This window comes from Anguilla anguilla, chromosome 11, assembly GCF_013347855.1.
Source record: "Anguilla anguilla isolate fAngAng1 chromosome 11, fAngAng1.pri, whole genome shotgun sequence".
Taxonomy (NCBI): Eukaryota; Metazoa; Chordata; class Actinopteri; order Anguilliformes; family Anguillidae; genus Anguilla; species Anguilla anguilla.
Window position 1 is genome coordinate 26,436,323 of NC_049211.1, and position 18,707 is coordinate 26,455,029.

The window sequence follows — 18,707 nt, forward strand, 5'->3', positions numbered from 1 at the left end:
CACTGACACTACAGTCTCACAGACAGGATTTAGACACACACACACCCACCCACCCACCCACCCACCCACACACACCCACACACACACACACACACACACACACACACACACACACACACACACACACACACACACACACACACACACACACACACACACACACACACCTCTCTGCGATGCTGCGGTGCGCTCGGGACACGGACGTTTCGATGTCTATGGGGTGATAGCGCAGGCCCCTCAGCTCCAGAGTCTCGTCCAGAGAGCCCACCACGAAGAGGGCGTCATGGCGATCTGCACAGGTTGGGTTAGCAATGAGAGGCGCTCACAAATCCTCACACAAGCAAAACAACAGCCTGCAGCAGCCTGTCCCATTTCAGAGCAACAGAGTCCAGCCCCTGGCCCTAACCCACCCAGAACCAGCCCAGAGTTCGACCCTAACCCCGACAGAACCCGCCCCAGGTTGCTCACCTCCACTGGCGTCCAGCAGCTCGGTCCGCTTGACGAAGCCCAGGTAGCCGGTTCGGGCCCAGAGGGTCTGCGGGTCCCCGAAGCTCAGCCTGGTGTTGAAGTGGTCGGCCTGCAGGCTCTCCTCCCCGTACAGCGTGTAGTAGCCGCTGGCGCTGTGAGGGCTGCTCACCCAGATCTGAGCCCCAGAGAGAGAAACGAGAGGAGAAAGGAGATACACAGAATAAATAAAACAGCCAAGCGTGTCACTGGCCCCTGCCAAAGGTTCACATGGGTAAGCCAAAAACTACAGCTCCCAGCATGCCCTGTTCTCTCGCAGTCTCACCTCCCCCAGATGAGAATCCCCGAGTGGTCCTCGCGTCTCTGGGTTCACTATGACCACCCTCACACCTGGAAGAATCTGGAAGGGGCGGCGGGAGCAAGATACAGAGACAGAAATCATGAATGTTTTAATGAACTAAAGGTTCAAGAAGAGAAGGGCACATAGTGGTCAGACAGCAGACTCCTCCCCCAGTGACTGTTCCAGACACACCCATATATTTATTCATATGATCTGATCATTAATGATTGTTATGAGTGACGGGCACAGGGCGGATACTTACAGTCCCAGACTCCATGAGTGGCAGGCTCTGAGGGGCGCCCCGCTCCACCAGCCGAACCCTGAAAAGCAGAGGCGCAGAGTCAGTCAGCTGCGCCTGTCACAGACCCAACTAGGCCAGCCCTGGTGTGCGTCCCAAAAGGAGCAAATACAGCACCCTGCCGTCTCACCTGTCGTGTCTGAGAGACTTCATGTCCACATAGACCGTGGAGGGGTCCGGTCCAGTGGTGCCCTGCATCCACACACACAGACAGACAGACAGACACACGTGGAGTGAGCGTAACACCATACTCACCAAGTAGAGGCTCTGACCTTTCTGTTACAAAGTAATACATACTGCACACACGTGCGCTGGCGTGTACTGGTGTGATGCATCACTATAAACGCAGTGTACAGCGTGTCGGTGGCAAGGTGTGTCCACACAGTGTGCAGTGCAGCGTGCCAGTGTGTAGGCGTTCACGCAGCATGTGGCGCAGTACATCAGTGGGCAGGTGTGCATGCAGTGCGTAGTGCATTGCGTCAGCCTGAGTACATTCACACAGTGTGTAGCGCAGTGTGTCCGTGTGCAGCGCAGTACGAAAGCGCAGTATGGAAGCGCGCTCACGCACCTGCAGGCAGATGGCCAGGTTGACTCTGGAGCCGAAGGCGGTGCTGACGGCCCGGGGCGACAGGCCCAGGTCCTTGAAGAGTTTGGAGAAGGACTGCGTGAGCGCCAGACGGGGGCGCTCTTCGGCCACGACCACGCAGCTGCGCACGCAGGCCAGGTTCACCCCCCGCGCCTGCGCACACAAGAGAACCCCCGTTCAGAACCCCATCGCCATGCCAACAGATCACTGGGCCTCTATCAAACACTGCTCCCTAACAGGGCTCCACATTTCCCTTCACTTTCCCCACTCGTCCTGCCTTTTCATCAATAAAACAGTACAATGATTATCTATTAAAGCAAGTACATCAAGATAATAAACTTAACCACAATTACATGCCTGTGTCAGACAAACAGACCATGAAATAATTAAATAAATAAACAAGAAGAGATGCTTGTTGAGGTGGATAGAGTATGACCCGTTTTCCCAAGCAGCTGGTGTGTGTGTGTGTGTGTGTGTGTGTTCTTGCATGGATATGAGGCTGTTACAAAACAGGAAACCACAGCAGCAGGAAGAGGAGACGAGCAGAGTAACTAACTGGATGAGTCACTAACATGCCTCTGTTGGACCTGCAAGACAAGAGTGACTGTATGTCTGACACAGTGTGTGTGTGAGTGTGTGTGTGTGTGTGTGTTTGCGTGTGTGTGCGTATGTGTGTTTGTGTTTGTGTGTGTGTGTGTGCATACTGATTGTGAGTGAGTTTGTGGGTACTGTACCTTTAAGCTCTCTGTCTGCGTGCCCAGGCCCTTGGTGCAGAGCTCCATCACAGAGTAGGAGCAGAAGGTGTCTCTGATCCTGTACTGACTGAGCGCGCTCAGCCACAGCGGTAGCGACACCTCCAGCTCCGCAGGGGGGATCAGGATGGACTGGTGTCCCGAATACACACTGCAGAAACATACACACACACCCAGGGTTATATACATACACCCACACACACACACACAGACAGCAGAAACACACACACCCAGGATTATACACACACATAGCAAAAACACACACACACCTCAGTTTATACACACACTGCAAAAATACACAAAAACACAGACACAGTGCTACACACACATACTGTGGAAGACACAATCACAGCACTGCACACACACAGTGTGAGCTGGCTTACCTGGAGAGGCACCACAGTACAAAGCCCAGGCCGCAGTAGGGGTCCAGGCAGATGGCGATTTGGCGGGAGGAGTAGAGCTCACACTGCAGCTTAATGGAGCGGCACAGAGCGCCCACCGCCGCGTGGGACATCTGAGGCACAATGAACAGGTCACAGTCAGACCCACAGCTACACATTAGCCTAGTGCAACAATTACAATCAGAGCAACAGAGCTACACATTAGCCTAGCGCAACAATTACAATCACAGCAACAGAGATACATATTAGCCTAGCGTAACACTCACAGTCAGACCCACAGCTACACGTTAGCCTAGCGCAACAATCACAATCAGAGCAACAGAGCTATACATTAGCCTAGCACAACAATTACAATCAGAGCAACAGAGCTATGCATTAGCCTAGTGCAACAATCACAATCAGAGCAACAGAGCTATGCGTTAGTCTAGTGCAACACTCACGACCACAGCAACAGCGCTACACATTAGCCTAGCGCACCACTCACGACCACAGCAACAGAACTACACATCACAACCAATGCATGGCTCAACCCGATTGGCCTATGGTCTGACTGACGTGAGGCAGAGCCCCGCCCCTCACCTTGACGCCGGTCAGCATGCCTGTGGTGGACACGCTGAAGTCCAGGTATGCCAGCATCTCGGCCGTGGGGGGCTTGTAGATGAGGGGGGGCCGTCTTCGAGGGAGGTCGTCTGGGAGGGGGGAGGGAAGGGGTCTCATACAAGGCCGGAGAGCGTATCTATGACACGCAACCACACAAATTACCCGCCCGGATGCTCGCTTACACAATGAATCACTCGAACGACGGATTCAGCGTGTAAATTTACTGCCAATTCTACTGGCACTCACTGTAGAAATGAATTCAATATTAATTTAGTTTTATTACTGAGTGATAGACCTACTAGCAGCTAACTGGTATTTTAATGAGAGTACAGTTCAGTGATACATGTCACTTATGTTGTATATTTTTGTCTGTTTCACTCATGTATTGTACAGTGTATGGGGTATACCTAGTTCATATTTCTATACAGCATACAGACATGATAATGATGTGTGGGATCTGTATGCTTGGCTGCTGATGGTGGCAACATTCATTTCCCCCTCAATGATTAGTAAGACACATACTGTTCTGTCCTATTACAGTCAATTTTGTTACATTATGCTCTGTCTTGCAGAATTGTGTTCTACTGCACTTTATTTTATTCTACTCTACTCTGTCCCATACTGGGAGAGGGAACAGGAGTCTGACCCTGGAGCAGGTCATGCTGTGTTCTGTAGGGTACCTGAGTATGCGCTGTTGCATTCGTAGAGAGGATAATGGCGGCTCTGTTTAAAGACATATCCGATACAGGTGGCAAATCGTGTTTCTGCACATGCAGTATATGCAATGGGGTGTTCGTGCTCGCTTTTTAACACACTGCATATCTGTTTCCCGCCATTCAGACTACGAATAAAAACCTGACAACCAGCCTGGCGGAGTGTCAGGAAAATCCCAGACACTTACAAGACATCATACGTCAGGAAAATGCTGGTAATGGGGGAAGGTGCACGCTGGAGCACTTACACCCCGCCAATACTGGCGGAATCCTACCCAGACTATCCCCAGACACCTTTCAAATTATTCCATATTTGATTCCTTGTGTTCAGACAGCAATCGTTAAATGCAGCCGTTACTGGACGTGTCCTGATATTGGATATGCGACGTGTGCACACCAGCGTGCGCTCCACTCTAAGCTGGGAGGGGTACCTGTGTCGATGATGGTGGGCCAGGTTTTGATGTTGACCGTGGCGGCAGCCTCTTTGGACCGCAGGATCTTGGTGAGTGCCTGAGTGGTGAGGATGCAGACCGCCTTACTCACCTGCAGAGTCAGAGAGAGAACGTCAGGGGCCAGAGAGGATGTGTGGGGCCAGAGAGGATGTGAGAGAGAGGATGTGTGGGGCCAGAGAGGATGTGAGAGAGAGGATGTGAGGGGCCAGAGAGGATGTGAGAGAGAGGATGTGAGGGGCCAGAGAGGATGTGAGAGAGTGGATGTGAGGGGCCAGAGAGGATGTGAGAGAGAGGATGTGTGGGGCCAGAGAGGATGTGAGAGAGGATATGTGGGGCCAGAGAGGATGTGAGAGAGTGGATGTGTGGGGCCAGAGAGGATGTGAGAGAGGATATGTGGGGCCAGAGAGGATGTGAGAGAGTGGATGTGAGGGGCCAGAGAGGATGTGAGAGAGAGAATGTGAGGGGCCAGAGAGGGAGTCAGGGGCCAGAGAGGATGTGCGGGGCCAGAGAGGATGTGAGAGAGAGGATGTGAGGGGCCAGAGACAAAGTCAGGGGTCAGAGAGGATGTGAGGGGACAGAGAAGATGTGAGGGGCCAGAGAGAAAGTCAGGGGTCAGAGAGGATGTGAGAGAGAGGATGTGAGGGGCCAGAGGAAGTCAGGGGCCAGAGAAGATGTGAGGGGCCAGACATGCACACACGCACACACACGCACACACATGCGCACACACACACACACACACGCAGACACACACACGCACACGCACACACACGCGCCCGCAGCCTTACGTCGATGATCATGCGCACGGTGGGCAGTGTGGCTGCCAGGTTCTGAGGGTGGGGAGGCCGGACGGTCACAGGAATGCAGCCGGCGTACAGGCAGCCGTAGAACGAGGCGATCAGATCGATCCCTGCAGGGACAGAATTCACATTAAAAGTCACCCAGCAATGAGCTAGCAAGAACAGGCTGAACAACCACACATTACCGGTCTCCAGGGCCTTTTCAGGACTTTTTTATTAATGATTTTCAAAGACAGAGGGTTTGTGGGAGCTCCAGACTGAGTGGAATATAAGGACAGACTGACAGCTGGTTGCCATGACGGCAGGTGTGTGTGCGGGACGTACCAGGAGGGTAGAGCAAGACCACGTTGTCTCCGGTGTTGATGCCGCCCCTCTCTGCCAGGGCTGCAGTCACCTTCTCTGCACGTCTGTGCAGCTGCACACAGGATGCTGTGCTAACCGCTACCCCCTGGAGGGGGGGGGGGATAGAGAGAGAGAGCGAGAGAGAGGGAGGAGAAAGAGAAATTGCATGCTTTAGCACTAGCACAATGGAAAATATAAAAACTGGCTACGTGACTGCACACTTCTGACTGTGTGCGAATAGTGTTTGTGCACATTTGAAAGAGAGAGGAAGTGTTTGTGTGTAGTGTTTGTTTCTGTGTGTGTGTTTGCGCACAATGTGTGTGTGTGTTTGTGTGTGTGTGTGTATGTTTGTGTGTGCGCAGTGTGACTGTGTGTGAGTGTGACAGAGTTCTATACCTTAGCATTCAGCAGCACAAACAGGACGTGATCTGGGTCAGTCTGAGCCCTCCACTGCAGGGCCTCTGTCAGATACTGGTGCTGCAGGGAGAGGAGACGACGACAACCTGATCACACTGTACCACAGACTGACCACACAGAATCAGAACTGATCCACACAGAACCAGAGCTGTCCACACAGAATCAGACATGATCACACTGTACCACTATATACTTATACCTTCCTAACTTAACCTCCTTAGTAGGAGGCTACACACAAATGAGACCGCAACCATATTTACTGTTTACCTCACCTCAACCTCCACTTACAGCTCCTCCAACTACTAACTAGCATTCAATAAACTCAATAAAATCAACAAGCCAAACAAAAAAAATCCAAAACCACACAGTCATTATTAGCAATTAACAAAAGCTGTTGAAGCAAAGATGGAGAAAGAAAAAAAAAACACAGGGAGAAATGAGGTAACAATGGAACCACCTGAGTGGGAGGAATCTAGAGTCAGGGGTTTGGGGAAGTGAATAAAATGGCAGTAAAGCAGGTGAGCTCTGCTGTCAGAGTGTGATTGGATGTAGTGACATGGCAGCCATTTCCCCCTCTGATCCATTTGGATTCTCCCTGTGAAGCCCCGCCCTCCAACTGACTCCCATTTAATTATACTTACATTCAGATTTTCCCTCCCTCATTCACCAATCAGGGAACACACCTCTGGTGTCAGATAACATTTCTAGGCTACCTCTGAGGTACCTCTGAAGAAGAGGCAACCCCTCTGGGCCAAATTCCCCCCACTGTACTAATCCAAATAAAGACATATAGTACGCTCCATAAGCAATAACCCAATCAGTGCTTATGTGGAACCCTGATTAACAACTGCACAGATACTGTAGCCATGGGGATTTCTTATCATTACACTATGGTGTAGGGGTGTAGGGGGGAGGGGCTTGTTGCTATGCAGCACGTCTGATGGAGGCAGGGTATGGGGGCTGTCAGAGTGAAGTTCTTACCATCATGGTGGGCCACATACAGAGCTAAGTCCCCACGCAACGGGCGAGCAAGGACAGAACAGAACAGAACACAGCCTTAAAGAGCAGGATCAGCACAGTCAGATTACACACTATTACAGCCAGTGTTCTGGATTTATGTCATTCTGGGCCTTACTGAGGGCAGAGCCGGCCCCATAATCACGGCTGGCACCGATGGTTATTCAGTGTTTTTTTTTTTGTTTAAGTGATGATGTCATCATGCTGAGACAGACAGTGCTGAAGGACCTCACCTTCCTGACCAGGTCCTGGTCCTCGATCAGCCCCAGGTCCCTGCCCGCCGCCTGCGCCACGCGCTTACCGGCCACCAGGTTGCCCACCATGATGGAGGCCGGACCCACCCCCACTGCCGCAGGAGAGACAGGGAGCGGGAGGGAAGGATGGAGGGAGAGGGACAGGGAGGGAAGGATGGAGAGAGAGGGACAGGGAGGGAAGGATGGAGGGAGAGGGACAGGGAGGGAAGGATGGAGAGAGAGGGACAGGGAGGGAAGGATGGAGGGAGAGGGACAGGGAGGGAAGGATGGAGAGAGAGGGACAGGGAGGGAAGGATGGAGGGAGAGGGACAGGGAGGGAAGGATGGAGAGAGAGGGACAGGGAGGGAAGGATGGAGGGAGAGGGACAGGGAGGGAAGGATGGAGGGAGAGGGACAGGGAGGGAAGGATGGAGGGAGAGGGACAGGGAGGGAAGGATGGAGAGACAGGGAGCGGGAGGGAAGGATGGAGAGACAGGGAGCGGGAGGGAAGGATGGAGAGAGAGGGACAGGGAGGGAAGGATGGAGGGAGAGGGACAGGGAGGGAAGGATGGAGAGAGAGGGACAGGGAGGGAAGGATGGAGGGAGAGGGACAGGGAGGGAAGGATGGAGAGAGAGGGACAGGGAGGGAAGGATGGAGGGAGAGGGACAGGGAGGGAAGGATGGAGGGAGAGGGACAGGGAGGGAAGGATGGAGGGAGAGGGACAGGGAGGGAAGGATGGAGAGAGAGGGACAGGGAGGGAAGGGTGGAGAGAGAGGGACAGGGAGGGAAGGATGGAGAGAGAGGGACAGGGAGGGAAGGATGGAGGGAGAGGGACAGGGAGGGAAGGATGGAGGGAGAGGGACAGGGAGGGAAGGATGGAGGGAGAGGGACAGGGAGGGAAGGATGGAGAGAGAGGGACAGGGAGGGAAGGATGGAGGGAGAGGGAAAGACATGAGTACAAACTGAGTACACACTGAGTACACACTATGACGTTACACAGATTGACAGCAGAAACACTGACCCATTTTTTTGGTTTTGTGAAATCTTTTAACAATTGCAATTAAAAAAAAGTGATTCATTGGCTGTTTTGAGCATGGTTGCCTGTCTGTTTCTGGAATAGTTACCTGGCTGTTTCTGGAATAGTTACCTGACTGTCTCTAGCATGGTTACCAGGCTGTTTTTATTGGGGTTACCTAGCTGTTTCTGGCGTTGTTATCTGGTTATTTCTGCAATAGCTACCAGGCTGTTTCTGGAATAGTTATCAGGCTGTTTCTGGAGCAGTTACCTGGCTGTTTCTGGCGGGGTTTGGGCAGGTTGGTGACGCAGGTGTGGGGGCACATGAGGATGTTGCAGGGGTGCAGGTTGCCCTCCAGGAAGTGCTGCTTGGTTTCGGCGACGTGGATGCCCCCCAGAGGGGTTTTGGGGAGGGTGTTGGCAGGAACCAGAGCCAGGCAGTACAGACCCACCTGGTGGATGCTGTCAATGGCCTGCAGGACAAGAGCAACCACAGGCAGGTAAGGACACAGATAAACAGACAATCAGGGCCTGTAGCAGGCTAAGAAACGTATAGAGTCAGACAGACAGACAAGGCAAGGCAAGTTTATTTGAATAGCACCTTTCATACACAAAGGCAATTCAAAGTGCTTCACAAGGATGCAGAATAAGACAGAATAAAATAGCAATGACAAATAAAACAGGGAAAAATAAAGAAATAAAATGTAAAAATAAATAAATAAATAAATAAATAAATAAATAAAAGTGCAGAAATTCACTTGAAAAAGGAATAAAAATCAAAATGCAAGAATGTAATTATATGCGATTCAGAACATAAAAGTTTTCAACCTAGTTTTAAAAATGGTCAAGGTTTGGGTACGTCTGAGATCATCTGGAAGTTAGTTCCAGGTGAATGTAGCACGCAGACAGACACAGTGGGACAGGGAGATGCACAAACAGACACAGACAGTCGGGAGGATGACATACACAGATAGAGAGACAAACAGAAGGGCAGGGAGACGTACATACAGACACAGACAGACAAACAGTCAGAGGGGAAGGACATACACAGAGAGACAGACAGACACTCAAGGGCAGAGGACATACATACAGGCAGGGGTGAAGGACAGACAGACAGAAGGGCAGAAGATATACAGGCAGACAGGCAGACAGGGGTGAAGGACAGACAGACAGAAGGGCAGAGGACATACAGGCAGACAGACAGACAGGGGTGAAGGACAGACAGACAGAAGGGCAGAAGGACATACAGGCAGACAGACAGACAGGGGTGAAGGACAGACAGACAGAAGGGCAGAGGACATACAGGACAGACAGACAGACAGGGGTGAAGGACAGACAGACAGAAGGGCAGAGGACATACAGGCAGACAGACAGACAGGGGTGAAGGACAGACAGACAGAAGGGCAGAAGATATACAGGCAGACAGGCAGACAGGGGTGAAGGACAGACAGACAGAAGGGCAGAGGACATACAGACAGACAGACAGACAGGGGTGAAGCACAGACAGACAGACAGACAGACAGGGGTGAAGGACAGACAGACAGAAGGGCAGAGGACATACAGGCAGACAGACAGACAGGGGTGAAGCACAGACAGACAGACAGACAGACAGGGGTGAAGGACAGACAGACAGAAGGGCAGAGGACATACAGGCAGACAGACAGACAGGGGTGAAGCACAGACAGACAGACAGACAGACAGGGGTGAAGGACAGACAGACAGAAGGGCAGAGGACATACAGGCAGACAGACAGACAGGGGTGAAGCACAGACAGACAGACAGACAGACAGGGGTGAAGGACAGACAGACAGAAGGGCAGAGGACATACAGACAGACAGACAGACAGGGGTGAAGGACAGACAGACAGACAGACAGACAGGGGTGAAGGACAGACAGACAGACAGACAGACAGGGGTGAAGCACAGACAGACAGGCAGGGGTGAAGCACAGACAGACAGACAGACAGGGGTGAAGCACAGACAGACAGGACAGGGGTGAAGGACAGACAGACAGAAGGGCAGAGGACATACAGACAGACAGGGGTGAAGGACAGACAGACAGAAGGGCAGAGGACATACATACAGACAGACAGGGGTGAAGGACAGACAGACAGAAGGGCAGAGGACAGACAGACAGACAGGGGTGAAGGACAGACAGACAGACAGGGGTGAAGGACAGACAGACAGGCAGGGGTGAAGGACAGACAGACAGAAGGGCAGGGGGCGGGTCTACCTGCAGCACTCGGCTCATCCACTGGAAGCTGTCCTCCTCGCTGGCCTCTGGCCGCTGCTCCGCCACGATCACAATCCTCTCATCATAGAACACCGTCACCGAGAACACAGCCACCCTGCCAATCACAGCACAGTGTGAACACAGCCACCCTGCCAATCACAGCACAGTGTGAACACAGCCACCCTGCCAACCACAGCACAGTGTGAACACAGCCACCCTGCCAACCACAGCACAGTGTGAACACAGCCACCCTGCCAACCACAGCACAGTGTGAACACAGCCACCCTGCCAATCACAGCACAGTGTGAACACAGCCACCCTGCCAACCACAGCACAGTGTGAACACAGCCACCCTGCCAACCACAGCACAGTGTGAACACAGCCACCCTGCCAATCACAGCACAGTGTGAACACAGCCACCCTGCCAATCACAGCACAGTGTGAACACAGCCACCCTGCCAATCACAGCACAGTGTGAACACAGCCACCCTGCCAATTACAGCACAGTGTGAACACAGCCACCCTGCCAACCACAGCACAATGTGAACACAGCCACCCTGCCAATCACAGCACAGTGTGAACACAGCCACCCTGCCAATCACAGCACAGTGTGAACACAGCCACCCTGCCAATTACAGCACAGTGTGAACACAGCCACCCTGCCAACCACAGCACAGTGTGAACACAGCCACCCTGCCAATCACAGCACAGTTTGAACACAGCCACCCTGCCAACCACAGCACAGTGTGAACACAGCCACCCTGCCAACCACAGCACAGTGTGAACACAGCCACCCTGCCAACCACAGCACAGTGTGAACACAGCCACCCTGCCAATCACAGCACAGTGTGAACACAGCCACCCTGCCAACCACAGCACAGTGTGAACACAGCCACCATGCCAATCACAGCACAGTGTGAACACAGCCACCCTGCCAACCATAGCACAGTGTGAACACAGCCACCCTGCCAATCACAGCACAGTGTGTCTGAACATGCGTCATGAATCTCATAGTGGTTTTTCATAGGAACATTTTTAAGAACAAAAGTAAGGATAATTTAAGAAAAGTTCTGTGAATGAGGCCCACCGTGTCCTAAATGCCATTCCAGACTGCACATGCTCAGAGCCACTGAAGGCCAGCAGGGCTCACTAATGACCACAGGGTGGCAGTAGACGCACATTAAAGACACTTCTTCAGTCTTCTATTATGTTTTCCTGTTGCTCACGAACACATCCTTTCTAGTACTTTTATTAACATGCAGGCTCAGTGCTTAATAATTTAGTTTTCTAATATACTCTCATTCAGAGCATATAAAGGTATAACGAGCTCAGTCTTGTCCTCTAGGGACTGTCCTGGCTGCTGATACATGGCAGAGCCCCAGGGTTTCCCTGCGTTTCGGCTGAGGCCCACTCACCTCCCGCGGTACACGGTTTTGACAGGCTCCACCGCCAGCGCCGTGGCAACCAGGTCGTCTGCGTTGTGCCGCCGGCCGCTCACCATCAGCAGCCCCTCGATCTTCCCCACCACGAACACCAGGCTGCCCTGGGGGGGGGAGGGGGGGGCACGGGGTTACACTCATCCTACAGACTACCTCCCATTCAGGCCTGTCTCCCTTTCCTGCCCCCAATTAATATTACATTACAATACTTTACATTCTATTTGGCAGACGCTTTTATCCAAAGTGCGTATCAAACCCAGGTCAGGCAAGGTACAATTCTCACAAAGTATCAGCTATCCATAGCTATGTCTAGCTCACACAGAAGGCATTGGCTAAGTCAGGTAAAGTTCTGGCAGGTTTCTCTCCTATCCTCCCTCGCTTTCTCACTCTCTTCTCCCCCCTCCGTCTCTCTTACCGGTCCTACGAACCCCAGCAGTCCGGAGCGTATGAAGGGGATCTCCCCGATGGGGGCGCCACTGGCGTTCACAGGGATCACCTGCAGGCCAAAGAGCAGACTGGAGAAAACGGACCAGAGCCAGAGAGGACACGGAACGGCTCGGCACAGCACAGCACAGCACAGCACAGCACAGCATAGCACAGCACAGCACAGCATAGCACAGCACACTGCTAACTACAGAGACTAAACGGGAGAAATGTAAACTCTGCGGTTTTCCAGCCCAGCAAGTGTAATGCAATATTACTGAAGATAACGCTATGGCTGGGTGAGAGACATTAGCGGAAAAGTGGTTAATATGGAGCACTTTGAAAAAGCAGTTATAGCATTTCAGTGAATGCACGCGGGAGAGTTCCACATAACACAGAAAGGCCGGTGCTCATCACTAACCTCAAACATGTTCTTGGTGACCCCGGGCAGGCCGTAGTACATGGTGCCTCCAGCGCGGGAGTTCACAACAATCTCCCCGATCTCATCCGTCTTACACAGCTGGGGCGGCCCGTCTGGCTTCACAATGCACATCAGAGCTGTAACAGAGAACGTCATGATGTCAGAGCCGTAGCAGACACGGAAATGATGTCAGAGCTGTAGCAGACACTGTAATACCCATCAAAGCTGTAATGCACCCTCCTCCCTGCATCTCTCACCTCCAGGCATGACGTGGCCCACGTCTTGCACCGTGAGGGCGGAGTTCTTGTCCTCGGTGTTGACGCGGATCACGCCGTAGCTCAGGCCCCACATGGACAGGATGGCGCGGGCGGGGAGGGGCGCCCCAGGGACCCCCGGCCTGACGAAGGGAAGCAGAGTCAGACCATGTTTAAATCTGCCCTGAGCCGGCACAGTGACACACAGATGGAGGGAAATGGGTGGGGCATACAGGCTATTGATGTGCATTAGGAACAACCCCATTTATATATTCTGTTCCATCCTGCAGTCAAAGCCAAAAATACAGCAGCTGAGAGGTGTGGGGTACCTGAGGACGAAATTTTCGGGTATCTGCAGGGTAGTGTTTTGGGGAACTGTACCTGCGGATGGCGACGGTCATGGCTTCAGGAGAGGTGGCACAGGGGCAGATGACCTCAGGCTTCAGGCCGTGGCTTTGGAACACGTTGAGGAAGGCGTCACATGACGACACCGACCCTGAGACACGCCCACAAAACAAATCAGCACCCTCTAGTGACAAAGTCTGAGGAGCCCCACCCACTGAGCACCAGACCATGAGGCAGACAAATACACCTGTACTCATGTCACGATACAGAGCATATCGCGACATGGCTTATATCAGAATAAACATAATGACATTCTCCCACATGGTATCAAAACAGCAGCATGAATGACACACGGTTCTGAAGCTGCAGCTAAAACCTCTCACTGACAGGAACTGCAACTTAGTCAGCTTTAAGCTTCAGGCTTCACGGTTTCTAGAACTTCCAGTTCCCTCTGTCTGCAACATGCCCCCGCCCCAGCATGACCCCGAAATGATCCCAGTGTGATCCCGCCCCAGCATGACCCCGAAATGATCCCAGTGTGACCCCGCCCCAGTGTGACCCCGAAATGATCCCAGTGTGATCCCGCCCCAGTGTGACCCCGAAATGATCCCAGTGTGATCCCGCCCCAGCATGACCCCGAAATGATCCCAGTGTGATCCCGCCCCAGTGTGACCCTGCAATGACCCCAGTGCGACCCCGGCGTGACCCCACCCCAGCATGACCCAGGCACGATCCCAGTGTGACCCCGCCCTATTGTGACCCCACCCCAGTGCGACCTTAGCATAATGCCACCCCATCACGACCCCGGTGTGACCCCGCCCCATGGTGACCCCGGTGTGACCCCGCCCCATGGCGACCCCAGTGTGACCCCTCCCAGTGTGACCCCGCCCCATGGCGACCCCAGCGTGACTCACAGGGGTTGGCTCCGTCGGCTACGATGAGCATTCTCAGGGAGGCCAGGCTGATGTCCCTCTGCTCCCTGTGGGCCATCATGGCCCAGTGCAGGTCCCGGCACTTCACCAGCGCCACCCGCGCTGCAGGGCACCAAAAGTACCCATCATGCACCTGCTCATCTCACACAGTGCCCGTTCTGCACTCACACAGCATGGCTGAGCATCTTTCAGATACACTCACACTTACAGATCTGTTCATATTTCTGATATCTGTTCAGACCGTGCTGCTGTAACTTCTGCACTGGTAAGTTTGCGCTGGTACTGGTTTGTGTCTGTATGTGTGAGTGTGCGTATTTGTATTTGCGTGTGTGTGTGTGTGTGTGTGTGTGTGTGTGTGCGCGTGCGTGTGCGTGCGTGTGTGTGTGTGCGTGTGTGTGTGTGCGTGTGCGTGTGCGTGCGTGTGTGTGTGTGTGTGCGTGTGTGTGTGTGTGTATGTGTATGTGCGTGCGTGCGTGCGTGTGTGTGTGTGTGTATGTGCGTGTGTGTGTGCGTGTGTGTGTATACCCTTGTGGATGTGGACTCTCTGCACCCAGGAGAGGGGGCAGGCCTTCATGACTGCGTAGGGGACGCTGATGGTGTGGATCCGGTTCATCACGCTCTGCAACGGCACACAGACGCACAACACGCGCTCGTCACCCACGTCCGCGCGGTCTCCCATGGCAACAGCAGAACGCTGGAGGATTTATACCGGTTCCTCTGCCTGATTTACACCTTCTGACAAACACAGGCTTCCTGATCTGATTATCTAACCCTACAACACAGCACAGCTCCATCTCTGATCGCCCAGAAGGATCTCCACCTAGAGTCCATTTCACTGGAATTAACCTCACTATATCCCTTTAGATTTGGATCAGCATATTTAAATATAAGGTGCAGGTATAGGCCTCAGTATTATAGCATGAAGGTCAGAACCAATCAGCAAAGAGCAGAGGTCACAGCAGTCAGCTGGTCTTACTGTGAGAACGCCATGCCACAGACCCATGTCCTTCTTACAGTCCAACACGTTCACCAACGTTTCCCCTGGGAAAAAATGCAAATGGATATCAAGAACAGATCGGAAACACAAACATATATCAAACACAAACATGGATCAAACCCATATCAGATATCAAACACGAATGGACACCAAACATACATTTAAAAAAGAATGTAAAAATATACCGAATGCAACTTGATTTCAGCTGCCATTGTGAGAGCTGTGTTAGCATATTCCTCATAGCGAGAACAATCACGTAAGCCCACGTGTGCAGTTTCCACAGCTATAAACCAGTATCGACTAATAAGTATACTTCCCTAGCCAAAAAGATATAAAAACTATTTTTATTATACTTAAGATGCTATGAATGTCGTGGAATACAGATAAAGGCTTGCATTATCTATTATTCAACAAACGCACAGTTCCAGAGCTTTCCACAAGACAAGAAACAAGCGCTGAATAATTCACCATTCCCTGATTAATTGGGCTTTGAATACATTCCCAACCCTCAACCTACTTCCTCTGCCCCCTTTCACTCTCCATCCCCCTCTCCCTCTGCATCCCGCTCTCCGTCTCTCTCTCCATCCCCCTCTCCATCTACATCTACCTCCTCTGCTCCATCTGCATCCTTCTCTCTCCCTCTCCATCCCCCTCTGTCTCTCTCTCCATCTCCCACTCCATTCTCCACTCCCTCGCCCCTGGTGGAGAGGGCACACGCACCTGGGCTGCGTTAGCTAATCAGCCCAGGTGCTTAAAGGTGTGCTGCTCTCCACAGTTTGGGGCTGAGACTGGGAGCTAACACCAAGAGCGATTTTCCTTTTTTGAGTCAAGTTAAATTTCAGTAGTTTCTTTGAACAAGACGGAGAAAAGTAATCTGCCACTGAAAAGTGGGAGGAGCTGGTCAGGTGCAAATCTGGCCAGCTACAAGCAGTGAACTGAAAAGTTGCCCCTCTGTTTTACTGTCTTTTCAATGGAGACGTGTGTAAGCATGATGCAGTAGTGTATAACGGTGATGTAATAGCAGAGTAATCTTACCCTCACAGTAGTTACAGGCCTGGGTCAGAGCCTGGCAGTGAGTCAGCATGGCCACCTTGGACACAGCCACACCCATCACTGTGCCCTCCTTACTGGCCTTGTACTGAGAGAGACCAACCCACTGTCAGAGTCTGCATTAACACTCACACACACACACGCATACACACACCCACACACACACACACGCATACACACACACACACACCCACACACACACACACACACACACACACACACATGCACAAACACACACACACATAGTACTGTATGTGGCAGGTTTCTCACTTCGATGTAGGCGGGGTCAGTGTTGGCAGTGGGAATATGAGGCTGCCAGTCTTTGGACGGTTTGGTCAGATACTTGGAGTCAGTCACCACCCACTTCAGCCGCGGCCAGCCTGTGAGAAAAATAACGTAAGTCAACTGGGCAGCTGTGTGCACTGCTGTCATACTCTACCAAGAGTATTATCCAGCACTACATCTGTAAATAAACCCTTACATAACTGAACAAAACATTTTAAAATTAAGTGGGTGTTAGCAGCAGCAGCAGTAGGAACTAAGCAAGAGCCATAATGGCAGGCCCAGTGACACGAGCGACAGACAGCCACAGTTGTAAGAACAGAAAAGGGAGACCCATAATGGCTGCCACTGACCTTTGAACTGCAGTATTTCTCCATTGGGAGTCTTGGGCAGTCCCTTCAGACACACTTCGCTGGTCAGGGCTATGCTCACCCCACAGCTCCCCAGCAGGAAGCCGATCTGCTGACTTCCTGCGTCCTGGGTAGACAGGAGGACGCCGCGTGTCAGTGACAAAAACTCATGACATGATCGGCATCGCAGAGATTCAGTTCCTGCACTCAGCACACCCTACTGAGCGCACAGGCTCACCCAATCAAACAGGCCAACAGTTTCACCACTAACGGCTGCTGAGCACAGCCTTCAAGACTCAACAGAGTCCGCACACACAAAGCCAAAGCTACTGCATAAATATTCATATTCCCTGCTGACCGGTCATCTGCATCCCATACTCCAACACTGGAGAGCTTTTGGCAGCAAAGATTTCCACTGTGAAGACGTAGCTTGGAGCACTGCAGCTGCTGAATGATTTGCTGCTTGTTTATTTCTTTCCCCCATCTTTTGTTTTTGCTTTCATTGCCATCTACCAAGATTTGTTTCTACCACCTGTGGAGTGAAATTATTCTCTACAAATTTCCTTTGCTACATAATTCAAGCAATTTTGTGTCCTCTGTTCAAGCATTCTACATTTTTACCCCCACCCCCATCCCTATAATTTCCTCTAAGAAAGCATATAGTATTGGCCGGTTTCTTGGCTGACTGAATAAACCTGTATTGGGAAGACAGTAAACCTGTACATCAGTGCTCAACACAGGAATCCAGTAAGAACCTATAAAGCAACACCACCTGCCCCCGCCCATCCTGCCCCATGTACCCGTTACCATGGAAACCCCCCTACCTTGCGGGACAGCGGCACCTCTATGGGCACGGGGATGACCTCGGCCAGCAGGCAGCCGTAGAACGCCACCCAGAACATCCCGGGGTCACTGTTGGGGTACACCAGCGCCACCTATGGGCCACGAATGCACACGGTGCCCGAGGGGAGAGAGTCAGAACACCAGTCAACCAATCAACGATCAGTCATGCAACCATGATCATCGATCATCCTTGGGCTAAGATTTCACTAATATTAATCTGTCAAGCAGAGTTGGGGTCAAATCCATTTGAGTTCAATTAAGCAAATTAACTGAAAATCAATTAATTGATAGAAAAACTCTCATACAGTAGAGATTTTCAGAATAAGAATACGAATCGAATTGGAGAGCACTGGCCAAGTATGTTTTCATGCATACAAGGAATGTGACTTGGTTAATCAGTCACTCCCTGTGTGACAGTCAGGACAAAGACAAGCCAAAGTGGGGGGGGCGGGGGGGGGGGGGTTTGAAAAACGTACATCATATTGCACGCAGTACATTATATTGAAGTGAAATTGTGTACATTAAGTGGGTTTCGCAGGCAGTTTCATGTTGACCTGTACCATGTAAAATAAAATAAAATGAAATGACTGGCAGTCTGACCCGATCCCCAGGCTTCAGGACGGGCTCGTTCTTGGTTCCCAGCTTGTTGAGGAGGGTGAAGGCCAGTTTGAGACTGCGGCTCCACAGCTTGCCTGCGGGAGACAGCGGGACG

At 52.0% G+C, this 18,707-nt stretch overlaps 1 protein-coding gene across 4 annotated transcripts in view; it reads right to left on the reverse strand.

Moving 5' to 3' along the window:
- The window catches only part of LOC118207489 (disco-interacting protein 2 homolog B-A), a 66,268-nt gene that overhangs the window by 6,728 nt on the left and 40,833 nt on the right, over nucleotides 1-18,707 (reverse strand). For 2 of the 4 annotated variants that reach the window (XM_035381123.1, XM_035381122.1), the window contains 30 exons: nucleotides 18,596-18,687; nucleotides 17,977-18,087; nucleotides 17,156-17,279; nucleotides 16,791-16,900; nucleotides 16,506-16,608; nucleotides 15,450-15,514; nucleotides 14,999-15,092; nucleotides 14,456-14,575; nucleotides 13,578-13,692; nucleotides 13,200-13,339; nucleotides 12,943-13,079; nucleotides 12,514-12,594; nucleotides 12,075-12,202; nucleotides 10,660-10,774; nucleotides 8,699-8,900; nucleotides 7,414-7,526; nucleotides 7,145-7,168; nucleotides 6,143-6,223; nucleotides 5,729-5,852; nucleotides 5,393-5,514; nucleotides 4,587-4,698; nucleotides 3,422-3,531; nucleotides 2,825-2,955; nucleotides 2,424-2,592; nucleotides 1,672-1,842; nucleotides 1,234-1,295; nucleotides 1,068-1,125; nucleotides 791-865; nucleotides 469-643; nucleotides 168-291 (listed from right to left, as the gene is read on the reverse strand). In XM_035381123.1, the coding sequence (XP_035237014.1) occupies nucleotides 168-291; nucleotides 469-643; nucleotides 791-865; nucleotides 1,068-1,125; nucleotides 1,234-1,295; nucleotides 1,672-1,842; nucleotides 2,424-2,592; nucleotides 2,825-2,955; nucleotides 3,422-3,531; nucleotides 4,587-4,698; nucleotides 5,393-5,514; nucleotides 5,729-5,852; nucleotides 6,143-6,223; nucleotides 7,145-7,168; nucleotides 7,414-7,526; nucleotides 8,699-8,900; nucleotides 10,660-10,774; nucleotides 12,075-12,202; nucleotides 12,514-12,594; nucleotides 12,943-13,079; nucleotides 13,200-13,339; nucleotides 13,578-13,692; nucleotides 14,456-14,575; nucleotides 14,999-15,092; nucleotides 15,450-15,514; nucleotides 16,506-16,608; nucleotides 16,791-16,900; nucleotides 17,156-17,279; nucleotides 17,977-18,087; nucleotides 18,596-18,687 (3,388 nt within the window). The remainder of the gene's footprint in view (nucleotides 1-167; nucleotides 292-468; nucleotides 644-790; nucleotides 866-1,067; nucleotides 1,126-1,233; nucleotides 1,296-1,671; nucleotides 1,843-2,423; nucleotides 2,593-2,824; nucleotides 2,956-3,421; nucleotides 3,532-4,586; nucleotides 4,699-5,392; nucleotides 5,515-5,728; nucleotides 5,853-6,142; nucleotides 6,224-7,144; nucleotides 7,169-7,413; nucleotides 7,527-8,698; nucleotides 8,901-10,659; nucleotides 10,775-12,074; nucleotides 12,203-12,513; nucleotides 12,595-12,942; nucleotides 13,080-13,199; nucleotides 13,340-13,577; nucleotides 13,693-14,455; nucleotides 14,576-14,998; nucleotides 15,093-15,449; nucleotides 15,515-16,505; nucleotides 16,609-16,790; nucleotides 16,901-17,155; nucleotides 17,280-17,976; nucleotides 18,088-18,595; nucleotides 18,688-18,707) is intronic. The other 2 variants (XM_035381125.1, XM_035381124.1) reach the window with 1 other exon arrangement.